Here is a 19,216-nt window from a genome sequence, read left to right on the forward strand (position 1 = left end):
AGGGGACCAGTAGAACTACACGTCCCAGCAGCCATTCGAGCGGTAAACGGAAAACGCGTGACTTCAACATGACATCGTTTCCACCCAGTCCCCTCTCTGTAAACAGAGAGGTGGAAGTGGTGTTGGATGGTTCAGAGGCTGAGGTGGTGTTGGATGGTTCAGAGGCTGAGGTGGTGTTGGATGGTTCAGAGGCTGACGTGGTGGTGGATGTTTCAGAGGTGGATGTGGTGGTGGATGGTTCAGAACTGGACGTGGTGGTGGATGTTTCAGAGGTGGACGTGGTGGTGGATGTTTCAGAGGTGGATGTGGTGGTGGATGGTTCAGAGGTGGAAGTGGTGTTGGATGGTTCAGAGGCTGAGAGAGGCCTTTTTAATCATAAAGTAGAGAAATGAAAACCTCATTAACACATTCATAAACATTTAGCCGCTTTACTGACACAAAAAAAACTGTTGGTCCGGGACACTGGAATAGTCGGGAGTTTATACAGGTGTTGTGCCAAAAAGTGATTGTCTGCCAGAAACTGATTGCCGTCCGCGGGAGCGCGCGCAGCTGCTTAAAGCTGTAGCGCCCGGATTACTTGCGTTGCCAGCTACTTCCGTGCAACTGATATAACGGGCGGGGGGGGCAAACAAACACATTTATGCCTTTGTTATTAGGCAAAGGTATGCATTTATGAAACTTCAACGTTTCTTGTAACTGAATTATGACGCTTTTCAGAACGTTGCTTTCAGTGTGTAGCGCAGTCACGAATGACTACACGCATCACGATGGAATAATTAATGCCTACAGGTTTAGTATGTCTACTCTCGTTGTTCATATTTGTTATAAGACTGTCGAATAGTAGTTAAAACAATAAAGACCATTTGTGCCAGTATCACCATGACTCTTTCTTGTTTGTTCAGAATAACGACTGAGAACATGGCATTTTAGCGCTACCAAAAAGTGATTGTGGCCTATAACTCGTCACTGAAACAATATTTCTGCTTCAAACTTGGCGGATGTCATTCAGAAGGGTCATATGCCAAATATTACATCTCAAACAGTCCCTTAGAACTGCTGGATAACCTGTAAAGGAACATTAACATTGATAATATGCCATTTTCAGCCTGCCAAAAAGTGATTGTGGCCTATATCCTGTCACTGAAGCAATGTTTCTGCTTCAAACTTGGTGGATGTCATTCAGAAGGGTCCTATGTGACATATTATATCTCAAACACTCTCCAAGAACTGCTGAAAAACTTTTAAAATAACATTAATACCGATAATATCTCATTTTCAACCTGCCAAAAAGTGATTGTGGCCTATATCTAGTTAATGAAATACTATTTCTGCTTCAAACTTGCTGCATGTCATTCTGAAGGGTCCTATGTGACATATTATATCTCAAACAGTCCCTTAGAACTGCTGGATAACCTGTAAAGGAACATTAACATTGATAATATGCCATTTTCAGCCTGCCAAAAAGTGATTGTGGCCTATATCCTGTCACTGAAGCAATATTTCTGCATCAAACTTGTTGGGTATCATCCAAAAGGGTTACATGTGACACATTATATCTCAAACAGTCTCTAAGGACTGTTGAATAACTATTAAAGGACCATTAATACCCATAACATGCCATTTTCGACCTGCCAAAAAGTGATTGTGGACTATAACTTGTCACTGAGATACTATTTCTGCTTCAAACTTGGTGGATGTCATTCAGAAGGGTCATATGTCAAATATTACATCTCAAACAGTCCCTCGGAACTGCTAAATTACCATTAAGGGAACAATAAAACTGACAATATGCAATTTTCAGCCTGCCAAAAAGTGATTGTGGCCTATATCCTGTCACTGAAGCAATGTTTCTGCTTCAAACTTGTTGGGTATCATCCAAAAGGATGATATGTGGCACATCATATCCCAAACAGTCTCTAAGAAATGCTGAATAACCTTTAAAGGATCATTAATACCCATAATATGCCATTTTCACCCTGCCAAAAAGTGATTGCCACCTATATCTTGTCACTGAAACAATGTTTCTGCTTCAAAATTGTTGGATATCATCCAGAAGGGTTACATGTGACACATTATATCTCAAACAGTCTCTAAGGACTGTTGAATAACTATTAAAGGACCATTAATACCCATAACATGCCATTTTCGACCTGCCAAAAAGTGATTGTGGACTATAACTTGTCACTGAGATACTATTTCTGCTTCAAACTTGGTGGATGTCATTCAGAAGGGTCATATGTCAAATATTACATCTCAAACAGTCCCTCAGAACTGCTAAATTACCATTAAGGGAACAATAAAACTGACAATATGCAATTTTCAGCCTGCCAAAAAGTGATTGTGGCCTATATCCTGTCACTGAAGCAATGTTTCTGCTTCAAACTTGTTGGGTATCATCCAAAAGGATGATATGTGGCACATCATATCCCAAACAGTCTCTAAGAAATGCTGAATAACCTTTAAAGGATCATTAATACGTGCTGGTGGATGGTTCAGAGGTGGAAGTGGTGTTGGATGGTTCAGAGGCTGAGGTGGTGTTGGATGGTTCAGAGGCTGAGGTGGTGTTGGATGGTTCAGAGGTAGATGTGGTGGTGGATGGTTCAGAACTGGACGTGGTGGTGGATGTTTCAGAGGTGGATGTGGTGGTGGATGGTTCAGAACTGGACGTGGTGGTGGATGTTTCAGAGGTGGATGTGGTGGTGGATGGTTCAGAATTGGACGTGCTGGTGGATGGTTCAGAGGCTGAGGTGGTGTTGGATGGTTCAGAGGCTGAGGTGGTGTTGGATGGTTCAGAGGCTGACGTGGTGGTGGATGGTTCAGAGGTGGACGTGGTGGTTGGGGGCCCGACTGTGGATGTGGTAGTGGTGGATGGCTCAGAAGAAGAAGCATTAGACAACTTATGTGGAATTCTTGGCTGTTCCTCTGTGAACACCATTAAATGATCAATGTTAATTTTTGGTATTGTCACACCTTTGCTGTCCAAAAGATCCACACTTTTTCCTGCTATTGCAGCAATTGTGTAGGGGCCGAGGTAATTGCGATCTAACTTGCCCCCTTTCCTCTGCTGGCTCCTCGTGTTCATCCTCCACACTTTCATGCCGACTGTAAAACTCGGACTAGGTCTGCCTTTATTTTTGTTTTGATATTTTGACTGTGTTTTTTTGCTATTGGAAATAGCAGTCTGAAGGACTTCATCCAGCCTAAGAATTTCTTCTGTTGCCTCTTCAACAGACAAAATGTCCTCCACACTGCTGTCCACCTGTAAGATGTAGAAAAGGGATGTGTTATTATATGACAATCAAAAAAAAAATTCAAGAAAAGACATTTAAAGTCTTATGTATTTAATCCAACAATGTTATTTAAAATAACTTACTCTGTATTCATCTGGGATTTGAGTAGGGTACCTCGCCTCTCTACCAAACATTAAAAAAAAGGGTGAGTACTTAGTGGTCATATGGCGCTTGGTTCTCAGGCCGAACATGACAGGATCCAAATGTTTGTCCCATTCCTCTGGCTTTTCATTTACCAACTTGGAAAGTGCTCTACAAAATTAAATAACAAAGCAGTTATTGGGATATGAAGGAAAACCAAATTAAAAATATAAACATATTAAATGCGTAAATAACATTATACCTCTGTATGGTCCCATTCATCCTTTCTACCAACCCATTTGTCTGTGGGTGGTATGGGGCACAGAGACTCCTTTGAATGTTTAGGATTTTGCAAACATTTCGGTTGATCTGAATTCAGAAAGAAATAACCACATTACACTAGTAAAACAAGATGACACTTTGTTAGACAGTTAATTTAATTCTAACTGAGTAATGGATTTTATGTGTTTCTTACTTACTTCATTCACAAACTCCTTCCCCTGGTCTGTTAGAATGCGCTTCGGTGCTTCAAACTGGTAAAAGAACTTCAGAATGCATTTTGCTACCTCTTCAGCACTTTTGGACTTCAACGGATATGCCTGGGGCCATTTTGTCAAGTAGTCAATAAGTACACATATGTACTGGTTGTTATTTGAAGTCGTTTTTAGTGGACCAATTAAATCCATTCCAATAAGCTCAAATGGCTGGCTGACCTATTAAACACAGAAATCATTAGCAATGCCTTATTTTCAATATAGTAATTTGAATTTTAATCAATGTTTTTTATTTGATGTATTATGTCACAAACCATTTACAGGAAAAAATACAACTAAAATGTTTACCTGTATCGGTGTGTACTCCACCTCCTTTTTAATGATGACACTGCTGGCCTGGCATGCCACACACTGAGTCACCTGAAAGGAGGGCAAAATAAATAAAATAATATTATTATACTATAATCAGTGTAATAATTTTAATCATATAAATCTCAATAAAAAGACTTTTAATTTTTTTCTGATACAAAACGTATAAGACATCGACAGCTAACTAGTACACTTGTTAACTTGAAATTTAAGACAATAAAGGACATTTTGCGAGACAAACAATATGCATGTATAATCAAGTTGTATACAGACCCATAAATTTATTTCCTCTGACATTCCAGGCCAATAAAATCTTTTTGAGATTGCCTCTCTTGTTTTTTTCTGGCCACAGTGCGAACCACCACTGCTGGCATGAAAATCAAGGAAAACTTCATTGGCTTTGTTGGGCCCACACAGCACTTTTGCCTTAATGCAGTGATTTGTGCCTTTGTACCTTATGTAGTACAACTCGCCATCTGTAAGAAATAAAAGAAATACATGAGTAGTTTTAATCAGCTATAATATAGTCATAAATGTTGAATTATTACAGTACTGTAACATGCTCAAAAACACATGATGTGTATTTGTAAATAGAATTATTTCCACAATATCAATGTACCACACCAAAGAGTTAATGTTTAATTATAAATATTTCCTGAATAACACACCATAGTTCATTATGAATTACAGTTATGAGCCAATGCACGCATTTAAAAATCAAAAGCAGGGCATTTTTCTGTTTACTTGAAATTAAAAACTTCATTAAGGGGGAGCGACTGTTGTATTGCTGACACGTGTATTTATTAGCACAGCAAAATAAAAAACAACACACGAACAGAACACGTGACCTCACGATATAAATTCCCTTTTTTCTAAATTATTCCTTTTTTTCAAATTACGTCTTTCACTTTAGAAAAATTACAAGACAACAATAATATGTTGTTGGTGTCATTAACAAAATCCCCATTTAAATTTTTCAAACAGAATTAAGTTGTAAACACTACGAACTTCCAAAGCTAGTCAGTACTAGTTACAACACCGTCACCACGTCAGCCTCTGAACCATCCAACACCACCTCAGCCTCTGAACCATCCAACACCACATCCACCTCTGAACCATCCAACACCACTTCCACCTCTGAACCATCCACCAGCACGTATTAATGATCCTTTAAAGGTTATTCAGCATTTCTTAGAGACTGTTTGGGATATGATGTGCCACATATCATCCTTTTGGATGATACCCAACAAGTTTGAAGCAGAAACATTGCTTCAGTGACAGGATATAGGCCACAATCACTTTTTGGCAGGCTGAAAATTGCATATTGTCAGTTTTATTGTTCCCTTAATGGTAATTTAGCAGTTCTAAGGGACTGTTTGAGATGTAATATTTGGCATATGACCCTTCTGAATGACATCCGCCAAGTTTGAAGCAGAAATATTGTTTCAGTGACGAGTTATAGGCCACAATCACTTTTTGGTAGCGCTAAAATGCCATGTTCTCAGTCGTTATTCTGAACAAACAAGAAAGAGTCATGGTGATACTGGCACAAATGGTCTTTATTGTTTTAACTACTATTCGACAGTCTTATAACAAATATGAACAACGAGAGTAGACATACTAAACCTGTAGGCATTAATTATTCCATCGTGATGCGTGTAGTCATTCGTGACTGCGCTACACACTGAAAGCAACGTTCTGAAAAGCGTCACAATTCAGTTACAAGAAACGTTGAAGTTTCATAAATGCATACCTTTGCCTAATAACAAAGGCATAAATGTGTTTGTTTGCCCCCCCGCCCGTTATATCAGTTGCACGGAAGTAGCTGGCAACGCAAGTAATCCGGGCGCTACAGCTTTAAGCAGCTGCGCGCGCTCCCGCGGACGGCAATCAGTTTCTGGCAGACAATCACTTTTTGGCACAACACCGGCCCATTCCTTTATTTCACACAACATGGCAACCATGACTTCAGAAAGTCAAACTCTTCTGCCAATCACAGAGCCCGAATCATCAGCTACACTGGGCGTTCTTTGGTTCACAGCCTCGGGTGTCCCCTATGGAGTGGCTAGTGTCGACATAATAAAGTTAAATTGGTTTTAGACCACTGAATGACATGAGAGAATAAGCTTTTATTGTTACATTTCACATCTTAAATACTATCAGACAGTGCCTAGAACTCTCTTTCTACCAAGAATAAGTCACGTAGCTTTATAAAACGTGAACAGTAGCATAAACGTGCAGCGCAGCAGTACAAATCAAACAGCCCCTTGGCAGCCGGTAACTTCTTTTGGGCCAATCAGTGAGGAGCATTGATGGAAGTGACAGGCTCCCGCCAATTCCGACTCGGGAGCGCGAGGCAGGCAGCAGGGTAAACCAGGGGAGCATGTAGGAGCTGTAGGAAGGAGTATGTGTTATGTTTTATGTGAAATAAATTAGCTATACATGTCGTTCGAATAGCAGCACAATATTGGTTTGCTACCACGGTGTATTTTCGGGTGTTAACGTGAACCTTGAGGGTATTTTGAAGTCACTTTGTCGGAGAACACAGCTAACGACAGAAGCACCGGGTTAGTGGTTGGGATGTTGGCGGCTGAAAACCCATCGGTGGAAGGACATTTGGCAGCATCGACTCCTCGTAGAAGAGGTAATGCTACGGCCCTGAATGCCATTAAAGCGCACATATGTTTACATGTATATCATAGACAAAGTACAGTTTTGTCTTAACTACGTACAGAGTTGACAAACTGACAAAACTGTCATTTGCGTACTATAAAGTTATCCAACGCTAAAAACTGTTTTATATCGCGAGGCTATTTAATGCCAATGGGACGAGGCACACACGGATTGTTTTTTTTTAAAAAAATGCGCCATTGTCTTGAGTCATTAAAGTCTGCAGTGTGCAGCTAACCTACTACTTTGCTGTTATAATGTCACTTAACGCCAATCCGGAAATTCTTAGCGTCGGATAACGTTTAAATTAGTTAAGTTAGGCTTCCGTTGGTCGGTATTTATATCTATCCAAATCTAACTGTAAATTAAAGGCCTTTAACCGAATGACAGTTGTATTTTTTTGCTCTACTTTGCAACTCAAAGCTCTGCCTCAGGTGCTTGGCTAAAGCTGCTAGGCTAGATGCTTAGCAGCAAACATGAAAGCCGGGTCACAGTTAACGCGTCAAAGCTGCTCCCTTCCCTTTAGCTTTACACACATTGACGTTTTGAAGCTGTTGTAACTGTGTCGTGTTGTTACGACCATCCTCAGTTGTTGTTTCGAGGGAGGTTTCAGCTCAGCACTTGGCAGGCAAAACGTATCCTGACAGACCCAAACTGAGGCGCTTGCCCGGTGGACTCTACCGGGCCTTGTTGCACCGATGCATACGCCGGTTGGCGGGAGAGCCAGCCAAACATAGCTACTATACTCGGTGTAATGTTGTTGTTGCAGCGTATTGTGCCGTTAATACAGCACATTCAAGAGCTACCTTTACTGTCAGATAAATGCATTTAATGCCAATCGATTAGTATTGGTTCTCGGACTGTTGTTATGACACTAGTCAGTAAATGCTATTTTACTACAAGCAGTCTTAACACTAAAAAGTGGTGTTGCCAGTGTTTTGTTTTGCTTTTTAAATGGATAAATATAATTTTTTGTGGGGGTATGGCTATTGATAAATATTTTATTGATGAATGCCAATATCTGTTCTGATAACGGTTCCACTTCTCCTAAAGTCTGATCACTCTGCTGGGAGTGGGGAGGGGGAAGTAGGCCTTAACAGGTTACCAGCATGAGTGTAACTGTTTTATTGTGTGTACATACGAAAAAACGTTAAACGCTATGTTTTAAGTATTACTTGCAATAGCAGTCATTTTACAAAGACAGCTGGGACAGGCTCCAAGATGGATAATGATACTTGGAAGTTTAAAACCTGTTCAGTTTTTTTTTTCTCTTTTTTTTTTTTTTTTTTTCCTTCAGTCCATCAAAACCATTTCAAGTGCCTTGATGTGACTGTTGTGAATTGGCACTGTATCAGTACAACTGATTTGAATTGGGGCTCAGAAAGCAGTTTATTTGCTCTAAAAGGCACAGATGTTTCAAATATTCCAACTAATTACAATCACTTGTCTCGAAGCTTTTGCCATTGGTGAAATGTTTTTACGTCACAAAACAGTGCTCCTAAACTAATGTTTCCACAGAAATTCCCTTTCTCTACTTAAAGATTTATCAGAAATAAATAAGGAATTGATAAATATTTATAAAATCTTATTATATTATATAATATTATATAGTCTTTTTTTTCTTCTTCTTCTTGAGCACTTTTACTGGCAGGTAATTTAAAACAAATGAATATCATGATGTGAAATTTTACTTTCATTATCTTTTAATGTGTCTGTTTTCATTTTTCAGGCATGGATTGTAAGTCAAGTAACAATGCCAGCAAGAAACTTGTACAAGGTAAATGCAATGTTTAATTTTTACTTCTACATTTTGTGAAACATATTACTCTTGACAATGAGAAATGAGACAATGCAGATTAAATGTTTCATAATTTCTGTGCTGTCTACTGTAAAATTATACCTTGCACTAACAGTGCCTGTTACTTACTTCTAGACTTTCTGTATTACTTTTCCCCTCATCAATATATTGAATCAAAATTGTGTCTTTCATCATACACAGTGGTGCAGCTCCAAATGATCCGTATTTTCTTCTGTCTCTAGCCCGTCTTCCTTTCAAGCGCCTGAACCCTGAACCTAAAGAGAACCAGCCACCTAAGCGCCCCTGTGCCCATTCCTGCCCTGAACCTGAAGTCTCAGACAGGGAGAATGAGAATGCATCCTCTCCTCTTTCTGTGCGCAGTGGCCCACCTTTGGTTAATGGTCGTGGGCCACTTGATGGCTTCATAAGCCGTAGACGCGCCACAACTTCAGATGAGAACATGATTATAGATCTGACTGAGGACAACACATCATCTCCTTTAAAGCCCCTTGCCTCATCTGTTTCAGCCTCTCCCTGCGTCCCAGCAAAAGATAAGCATCACTGCAAAGACACAACGGCTTCGCCTCAGAAGTCCTGCAGTGCTAATGGCGCTCCTAAAATGCAAACATTAGACTCTGTTGTAATCAACAATGATGATGATAAAGAGGAGGAGGAGGAGGAAGAAGAAGAAGAGGAGAACAACACCGCATCCATCTCTCAGCTTGACACAACACAGGATTCTGACACTGAAGCAGAGGAGCTGAATGAGTCAGGAAATGTTTCTAGTTTGGGAAACCGGTCCATGCAGTCAGTTTCATCAGTCACCTCTCCGTCTGAAAGCTCGCCAGAAAAGTCCAAGACGGATGACCCTACACCCGCTACTACACCTACAGTATGTACAGCACTCTGTGACCCTGCTTTTTGTTGCAGCCCACATTGGGCAGTATATTACTACAAACGTGACATAATCAGTGTTCAAAGAGTTTGTTTTTTAAATATAAATTATATATATAAATCTGCACATATCACACAAAAAACAAGATTTCTATTGAGTGTTTGCTTCCTATCATCAATAGATTGCTTTAATTTGATATTTACTCATGTAATGCATAACACTAAAGTACTAAATCATTAATAATTAACAGTGTGGTTTTTTTTTTTTTTTTTTTTTTTTTTTGGGGGGGGGGGTGTAATCTTGGCTGTTCAGAAAAATGTCATTGTTAATTGAAGTAATTATACCATTGTTAACATTTAACATTGTTAAAATTTAAACATAGGAGCATTTGTGAAAGACAGGCAATGATCTTGAGCCATATTTCTTTTCTCTCACTAACAGGAGTCAAAGACCACCCCCAAGATACCAGCAGATCAAAAAAAGGTCAAAAGACGCTCATTGAAGGTAAAAAAACAAACAAACCCAAATTGTTGCATTCGGTTCACTTTCATTTATTTATTTATTTTGTGAGCCTTTTGTGTGTCATATTTCTTCACCCACTTTATCAGTTTGTAGAAAAAGTGATAAATATTTGACATTTAGAGTTTACAGGAACAAGACGAGAGACTCCGGCTGCGACAGGAGAAGGAACGGCAGAAGGAAGAGGCCAAAGCTGCAAAAGAGAAAAAGAAGGAAGAAGCTCGGAAACTAAAGGAGGAACGAGAAAGGGAAAAACGGGAGAAAAAGGAGAAGGATGAACGAGAAAAACGGGAGAAAAAAGAGAAGGAGGAGAGGGAAAAGGCAGAGAGGCTAAAAGCAAAAGAGGAGCTGCGGAAATCCAAAATGGAGTAAGTAATGGATTATTGTTTTACATTGTAGTTGTCCATACTTTTCGCCACACCTGCAGTCATTTGAGAGACTTGCAGGTCAGCTGATGGAGGAATCTGAACAGTGAAAACACTTTCATTGTTTCATATGGTTGTAAAGATTTGTGTCCGTTGTGGCAGTGGAGCTGAAATGAAATGTGGTTTGGGTTATCCATATATTATTTATATTTCCCTCCACACTTGCAGTCATTTAAGCGACATATAGGGCAGCTGATAGAGGAATCCATATAGTCTATTCATTCAATCTGAATTAAGTTTTGTTTTTAAGTTTAGATTTGGTAAAATATTTTTGTTAACATCTGCCATAGGGCCAAGCTGGAAGAAAAACGAAAGAAAGAGGAAGAGAAGCGAATGAAAGAGGAGGAGAAACGGTTGAAAGAAGAAAAGGATGTAAGTTATTTTTCTTTTTTCTTTCTTTTTTTTGACAGTTATGTGCTCAGCATCTTGTTCTACATTCAAAATTAACCATTTGACTGTTCTGTTTTGTTACAGCGCCTCAAAGCTGAGAAAGCAGAAATTACGCGGTTTCTACAAAAATCGAAGATCCAGCAGGCTCCAAAGGTAAGTAGATTTACTAACCTGACATGAAAATTGATGGATGTCACATTTGAACTCTGATCTCTCCTTCAAAATCCGTACAGTTTCATAAAATGTCTTTTCTTTAAAACTACACCCACATTAAATATTTACAGCAAGTATTGTTAAGACAAAAAGAGAGCAGTCTACAGTGTATTTTTAACTAACTACTGTTACATTGTATAACAAGCTCAGTGTATTCACGTTCAGTTATTTAAAAATCTGTGCCCATTATCTACTCCTACATAAGGTTTGTGTAATCAAAGCAAACCTCTTTCATACAGCTGCTACCCGATTTTCACTGCACTGCAAACTTAATGTATGTATTGTTAAAAATACAATACTAAAGGTGAATGCTGCTCAGAGAGTGAGCTACCTTGGCGGAGGTTTGCATTCTTAGTGCTTCTCGTTTATATTGACTTCATGAACCTCCAGTATAATAATTGCCATGTGTTTTCTTCCCTTGTCATTTCAGACACTTGCAGCTGCGTGCGGGAAATTTGCTCCATTTGAGATCAAAGAAAACATGGCTCTGGCACCACTGTGCCGGGTTCAGTGTGAAGAGTCTGCTCTGGAGGAACTGGACCGATGTTTGTTGAATCCTGCTGATAACCTGAATGGACTGAAAGATTGGATTGGGCAAAAACCCAGACAGTCAGGACCCACAAAACCCAGACAGACCAACTCACTCAGGTGAGACTGGAATTGGTGGTAATCCCAATTTAACTTTTGTTTTGTAAATCTATATACAGCAGCAGTAATCCCTTGCTCAGACTCCTTGGGCAGAGGCGGTCACATGATCTTGGTTATTAACTGCTTAAGTTAACCCAGGGTTTGTCTGTTTAATTGCGAGCATGTTTATTTGAAAGAGGTGGCCCAGTTGCAAACATGAACAGGCAGAACATCTAATTTTTAAAAAGAAGTTAAAACTGTAATATTAGAAAAATATAGAAAAGTAAAATGCATAACACAGGCTGGAAGCAACACAGCTGCTTCTGAGCAGTACAAGTGTATTTGTTGTCAGGAAAAGTATTTTGAAGGCATTTTGGTCAGTTAGTCTGAACAAGATCTACTATATCAAAGTCAGCTAAATTGGACTGTAAAAAGTCAGGGGAAAGGTGAAATGATAACTATGCAAGTTTCTTCTTTCACACAGTGTCAGTGCCACTTCTCTATAATACACAGATGAATTTAATCAACTATTAAATTAGTATTTTCCTAACTGGCCCTAGGACGGTTACAGTTTCTATTCTGCATCACTGGTCATGTCCAATGGTCTGACAATAAAGTATAAAAACAAACATAATTCAAATGAATGACCAAAGTCTAAAGTACAAATGGATTATATATTAATGCCTGTAGAACAATAAAATTGTTTTAAATTGGTTCTCATGTATCATTTTTATAAACTGAAAAAAAAAAGATAATTAAAATAGTCCTTCAAGCTTTTTGTTTGTTTTCTTCCTCTCTCAGGGATTGTATAGCAGTGGAAGGGCCAAAACCAGATAGTGTGCCGGACCGTAAACGTTATGGGCCCATGAAGCTTCTGCAGTTTCGTGAGAATTACCGTCCAGCCTACTGGGGCACATGGAGCAAGAACAGTTCACACATCTCACCTCGCCGCCCCTTTAGACAAGACAAGGTGAAACCTTTATTTGTAATTTTATTAATGTCTTCTGTTCATGCACCACCCTAGCGGTGAATGTGCTTATGTGGGTTGCCAGTTTATGTGTAGCTGTAGTGATAGCAACTGTTCTCTACGACCATAGGGTTTACTTGACTATGAGGTGGACAGTGATGAAGAATGGGAGGAAGAAGAGCCAGGAGAGTCCCTGTCTCATAGTGAAGGGGTAAGTCTTTTTTTTGCCCCCCCATTTAATAACTGATTTAGACACATGCAGACATATAAACATATAGGTATTACTGTTCATCAAACAACACACCCACATTTGTTTTTTTTATTCTCTTTGAAATCATTGAAACCCGTTTCAATCACTCATGATTTATATAGAAATCACAGATTGTTGTCCCAAAGTCCTGGTGTGAAAACGACCATTGAGGTGTGTGTGTGTGTGTGTGTGTGTGTGTGTGTGTGTGTGTGTGTGTGTGTGTGTGTGTGTGTGTGTGTGTGTGTGAAGTGAACTAAAAAAAAGACCATCTTGTGATGTGATTGTTCAACCATGACACAATAAAATGTTGACTGTGAGCACTTGGACCACACCTAATGATTTTAAACTCAGTCATATGCTTTTTAATGTTTGTTTATCCATTGGTAGGGGTTGATAAGTATGGCAAAGTATTCAAATCCATCTTAAATTATAGTTGACGTTACAGTATGCATCTTCAGCCATGCCATGATTATATGAAATGACAGCTATGCACGTTTCTTTTTACAAGGTGAAAACAATACCGGTTATGCTTTGTGGCTGGTAATAACTGTGACAGTGATTATTTTACTCGTTAGAAAGCTGTGAACTCTTGATCACTTTTAGGAAGATGAGGAAGAGGGAGGAGAAGATGATGACGATGACGATGATGGATTCTTTGTTCCTCATGGCTACCTTTCAGAAGATGAAGGGGCACTGGAAGAAGAGGTATGAGTCGAACTACAGTATTAGTGCCCTCTGTCACCTTACTGAAAGAATTGTTTGACTCTTCTAGTTTCAAAATACTTTGGCAAAGTTTCTTTTGGCGGTTCGCACAACTGATAATGCCCAATAAACCTCCCAGGATGGTGGTGACCTGGAAAAGCAGAAACTCCGTCAGAAACTGAAAGCAAGGGAGTGGGATGAGCTTATGTCCAGCAAGAAGAAGATGAAGGTCCTGGAGCCGATGGTGAGGGGCTGCATCTGGGAGGGAGAAGCACCTGGCTTTGAACTTTTACAGTCATATGTTGTGTGCTTGGTGGAGCCTTTACCCAAAGCAGACAACAGTCCCAGCCCAGAGGAGATGTCACTGAAGTCTCAGAGAGAAGAAAAATGTAAGTGTCTGTCAGATGTTTTGCTTGCATGCAAAGTTTGAATGGTAAATGGCCTGTATTTGTATAGCGCTTTACTAGTCCCTATGGACCCCAAAGGGCTTTACACAATCAGTCATCCACCCATTCACACACTGGTGATGGCAAGCTACATTGTAGCCACAGCCACCCTGGGGCGCACTACCAGGGGCGAGGCTGCCGGACACTGGCGCCACCGGGCCCTCTGGCCACCACCAGTAGGCAATGGGTGAAGTGTCTTGCCCAAGGACACAACGACCTACACATTGTCCAAGCCGGGGCTCAAACCGGCAACCTTCCGATTACAAGGCGAACGCCCAACTCTTGAGCCACGATCGATTGAAGAGCTGCCTGAGCTGCCTGCTCCTCTTGTGATTAATTATGGAGCAAGTAAAGGCGGCTCACTTTACCATAAATTGTGTGGGTGTGTATCTATCTGCATATTTAGCAAGAAATGTGCCATTTCTTCATTCAGTGAAGTGATCGTTAAGCTTCAGCAGCAGTTCTCAAGGTTCTTGCTGTGAAACTGTAACTGTTTAGCAGTGAACAGAAGTCCTGTCTGACTAAAAAGTCCCTCACAGGCTCCAGATGCAGGAAGAGCTGTATTGACTTTGAATGACAGTTTGATGTGAGGAAAGCTATGCAGTAGATCCATATTTCTAATGAATATACATGAAAGGTACATCTCCAGCTTCCCTGCTTCTGGGTTCCTGACCCCATGGATCCAAAGAAGTCATCTTCATCGGATAGGCTACTGTTTGTACTGGCCTCATCCAACTCTGTGTCTAGGTGATGTCTGATGAAGTTGAGACCTGTGGAAAGATGTATGGTTTTCAAAAGAATTAGGTCTGGGCATTATTGTGCTGTATAGGATGTTTGCCTTGAAAATTTGATCACACTGGAGATGTTTTTTACCAACTACTAAAACAAAATCTTGTCATTCATAGCCAACAAATAATTTGCGATGAATTCCAGATTACATTCAAAATCAGAACTTATGCAAGGCTAAGCAGTGCTGGCAAATAGTCTCCTTCAAAAAAATGTTTAGCCTTCCTCTTAGTTATAAACTTCTACACCTCATAATTGAAGTTCATTGAAGGAGTCAGGACAAAAAGTCACTTAATGAGAAAAGAAAAATATTAAAACAGCTTAATTACCAATGTAGTTTCTAGCAGAGAAAGGGAGTGATTCTGGAAATGCGCATCATTTATTTATATATTTTTTAAATCATTTAATTTTTAATGTGGCTCAAGACTGTGATCCTATAACCCACAGGTGTTAAGCTCCAGTCCTCGAGGGTCAGTGTCCTGAAACTATTAAACGTCTCCTTGCCGCTACACACCAGAATAAAATGTCATTTGCAAGACTCTATAGTACTTGACTCCATGCTGAGGTGGCAATTCAGCCGTTTAATTCATGTGTGTTGGAGTATGGACACATCAAAAAGTTGCAGTACACTGACCACCGAGGAATTGAGCTCAACACAGCTGCTGTAACATAAGGATGACATCCACCTAACCACAGCTTAAAAAAAAAAAAAAAAACGAAATTTAGCATGCTTCCTCGGGTTAGATGTTGAGTTCTTGTTATGCTGAAATGTCGGTTTGTTTTGGCTCACACTGAAGACACCGCGTTATACAGCTGTTATTTTGTACTGCTTTTACGCAAAACATGCTTTGCACATGAGGGCAAGGGTGTTCATCCTCTTCAGTTCTAGCTACCTCTGCCATTTTTTAAAAATGTGTTTTATATCTGGTCATGTGACTGCATGGCTACATCTGATTGGTGAAAGAGTTACAGGTGGCATGATCCATTATTAGTAGTAGTATTATCTAATGTTATTAGATATAATGTTATTAGACTAGAAATTAATTATTTTTAAAAAAGTAACAAGTCAAGTATTGCCAAATATAGTGGAGTAAAAGTAGCAGTTCTTCTTCACAAATGTACTCAAGTAAAAAGTATGGTGTAACAAAGGTACTTTTAAAAGTACTTTTTCCCCCAAAACGTATTCAAGTTAATGTAACGGAGTAAATGTAACTTATTACTACCCACCTCTGTAATTGAGATCTCAAATTCTGACCATACAGTAACCAGCATGTTTACGAAATAAAATTTTTAGAGTAGAGTTTCTAGAGTAAGCCTTCAAAATAAAAGCAGGAAAAATCGTCTGTTATCAATTATCTTCTCATGGATGGATGGTAAAACAGGTGTAAAGTGTCTATATAAAGTCTTGCAAACTCTGGATCAACTTATTTTGGCAGCGGAATGGGTCATGGTTCGACGCTAGCCTAATATTGCACAGCACTGTTGGCTTCAAGGAAATAAATCTTTTGATTTTTATGTGAAATGTATTTAAATTCTAATAAATGTATGTATTTATGACATAACAATGAATAACTCCCTAATATTCTCGTCTTGGACAGTACTCGGTAAGCTCCTGCCTCTTCTGCATGGCAATCTCAACAGTAGCAAAGTGATCATCAATGAGTTTCGGGAGTTTTGTCGCCAGGAGATCACCTCCTCATCTCCTCCTGTTCTGTCCAGCCCTCAGAACCCAGCAGAAAATATTCCCAGCAGGTAAAGCAATGGTTAGGGAACAGTAAATGTAATATTCAGTGTGGACGTTTATGTTTGTATGGTGTAGTTGTATTGTCTTGAGATTTTTCCTTTCCCTCCTGCTTTGATCAGGATGCAGCTGCGACGCCTCATCAAGAACAATGCTATTTATGAAAAGCGTTCAGCCCACAGGCGATGCTGCTGGTATGTGCACCAAGAGGTTCTGTCCCGTTTTGGTCAGGAGGCTCTTCCAGTGCCCTGCCAATGGACCTACCTCACCACGGGAGCTCGAGAAGAACCCCGTGAAGAACCCCAGGCAGCCACAGGCTCTCAGGGAAACTCTCCCACAACTCCCCAGAGCTGCTCCACCACCCCTTCATCCTCTAACAAAAGGAAGAGCACAGGCAGCATGTCAATCACCAAGTTTATGAAGAGATGTAATGATCCTGAGCAGGTAGGTAAAGGTGGATTATGAGAGGGTTTTTTTTTTTTTTTTTTTTTTTTTTTTTTAAAGCCCTGTTTGCAGGACTGGTCTACAATGAAATATCCACTTCACATTACCACTTTTAAATATCATGTTACCAAACACGTGAAAGGATTCTCTTAAACTGACTGCAGCTTTTTACTGTTTACCAGACGGAAGCAATGGAGGCTGACGGTTTTCAAGCTGACACTGAGGATGATGATGAAGATGACTGTGTAATTATTTCTACCCAAAGTGGTAAGCTGCATAGGAAGATTATTTTTTTGTAAAACTTTACCTTTTAACTGTAATTTTCAACTTTAAGGTTTAAACCAAGATTCAACGACATCACAAGAAAATAATAGTGAATAAATGGATGTGAAAGTGTTCATTTTAAACATGGCTACAATCAAGTGAGGCCAGCATATATACGAGTAATTCCTGTGATGCAAAAGCTCAGAGTTCAGACTGCTGCAAATGCTCATTTTACTCTTAATTCTGTATAATGCCAATGAGAATGGCTCCTAACATAGTCATCTACTGTTCATACCTTTTTTGGAGTAGCAGTCAATCAGAAGAAGTTTTCCAGTAGTCTGTAGTTGGATTTTGATGGTAGTGATTGAATTTAAAAACTGTGTAGTGAACTTTTATTTCAGCTTCTGAAGTAGGGCATGTCAGAAAAGGTTTGAAAGTGAGTGAACTGAGGGGTACCACCAAGACCCAGTATAACATAAATGGGGATTGTTTTCAATTATCAAGTATGGAAACTTACTGTGGAGTCAAAGAATAAAATTATGGAGCTAGAAAATAATAGCACAATAGAGCCACTTTGAGCCAAGCATTTAACCTAAGCTGTTTATTACAGTTTCCTATATATATTATTCAGTTTTAAAGTGTATGTATACATTTTAGACACCTAAATTAAATCTTATTACATTTGTACTTTTTTTTTTTTTTTTTTTTTTTTTTTTTTCCTTCAGGCCCTACAAAACAGACATCCAGTGAGGGAGATGGTACAATGGAAACAACCCCCTCTGACACTGCTGCTCTCCCCACTGCAAGCTCTGCGTCTGCCCTCGACACTGTCTGAGTGCAGGACAGGCAGTCTTCACCCAGTCAGACTACCCCTTTTCTGCCTAGAAATTCCTGCTTGCTGGATCTGAACTCCACGGTGTGCCAGACAGAATCAAGTCTTCAAGTAAGATGAAGCACCTAAGATACGGGTAACTCGTAGCAGGTAAACTCTGCTCAGGATTGAGTTCCCTCTCAACTAATTCAGTTCAGTCAGCAGCCATCGGGCCGATAGCAGCTATCCCTAATATTGGTGACTGGTTTGAATAAGGACAGGCTTGACCAGTATTCCAGTATTCATTGATTATATCTGATATTTGTGTTTAACGTGGGCCTATAGAGGGGAAGGTGAATTTCTCCGGCACTGCTTTAGCTGCTGCTGCAGATTTGGGTTAAACAGGGAGAAAAGCAGAACACAAATGGCCTTTTTTTTTTTTTTTTTTTCTCCCCTCCACGAGAAGCATCCAAGACATCGAGAACATTATTTACGGTTTTTGAAATGTTCAATTCATCAAGTTGTGGATGTGATATTTTCTAATGTATATAGGTTACCAAAATGAGAAGCTTAAAGTCCATCTGTACATTTTCTTCTGATTTCCATGGGTTCATTTATTCTGCAACTTCTAAACCTGACAAACTCACTGGAGTAGTTGCTAGATCTGTACTTGTACAGTTAGGTTCAGTGCCACAGTGTTTTATAAATATGTATTTTCTTTATTTTTCAAGAATACTTGAACAGGATAAATCCATTAAACATGAATAAAAGTACTGCACTTTTATATACAGTTTATTTCTTGTCTCTTTGGGATGTTTTGTTATTCTATTAGTAGAGTTCTGTAAAAAAAAAAAACTGGCAGCTGAGTTGTTACATGGAACTAAATTCAGAAAATATTTGTCCCACAATGGGCAATTAAGTTTGACAGTTGATAAGTAATATATTAATGATGCACATGTGTTACCTAAATCTTTTGTTACACAACATCAGTAAACTGTCATGTTTAAGAAACCAATGCCAGGTGATTTAGGCTC

At 39.5% G+C, this 19,216-nt stretch overlaps 1 protein-coding gene across 2 annotated transcripts; it reads left to right on the forward strand.

Moving 5' to 3' along the window:
• Positions 1–6,187: 6,187 nt before the first annotated feature.
• Positions 6,188–18,966, forward strand: chaf1a (chromatin assembly factor 1, subunit A (p150)). Of its 2 annotated transcripts, none has more exons than XM_085447513.1 (16): positions 6,188–6,878; positions 8,634–8,681; positions 8,945–9,594; positions 10,039–10,101; positions 10,249–10,484; positions 10,832–10,913; positions 11,016–11,084; positions 11,575–11,792; positions 12,573–12,741; positions 12,869–12,949; positions 13,592–13,693; positions 13,830–14,079; positions 16,521–16,674; positions 16,786–17,107; positions 17,290–17,374; positions 18,097–18,966. In XM_085447513.1, exons 1-16 carry the CDS (start codon positions 6,815–6,817, stop codon positions 18,204–18,206), a joined length of 2,703 nt encoding a protein of 900 aa, XP_085303639.1. In that variant the 5' UTR covers positions 6,188–6,814; the 3' UTR covers positions 18,207–18,966. The 2 variants fall into 2 exon arrangements, with proteins under 2 accessions (XP_085303639.1, XP_085303638.1); XM_085447512.1 differs by having other exon boundaries at positions 6,189–6,878; positions 10,240–10,484.
• Positions 18,967–19,216: the final 250 nt, after the last annotated feature.

This window comes from Copadichromis virginalis, linkage group LG23 (genome assembly GCF_057382275.1).
Source record: "Copadichromis virginalis isolate Kocher_CV1m ecotype Utaka linkage group LG23, C_Virginalis_male_GT1.1, whole genome shotgun sequence".
Lineage (NCBI taxonomy): Eukaryota > Metazoa > Chordata > Actinopteri > Cichliformes > Cichlidae > Copadichromis > Copadichromis virginalis.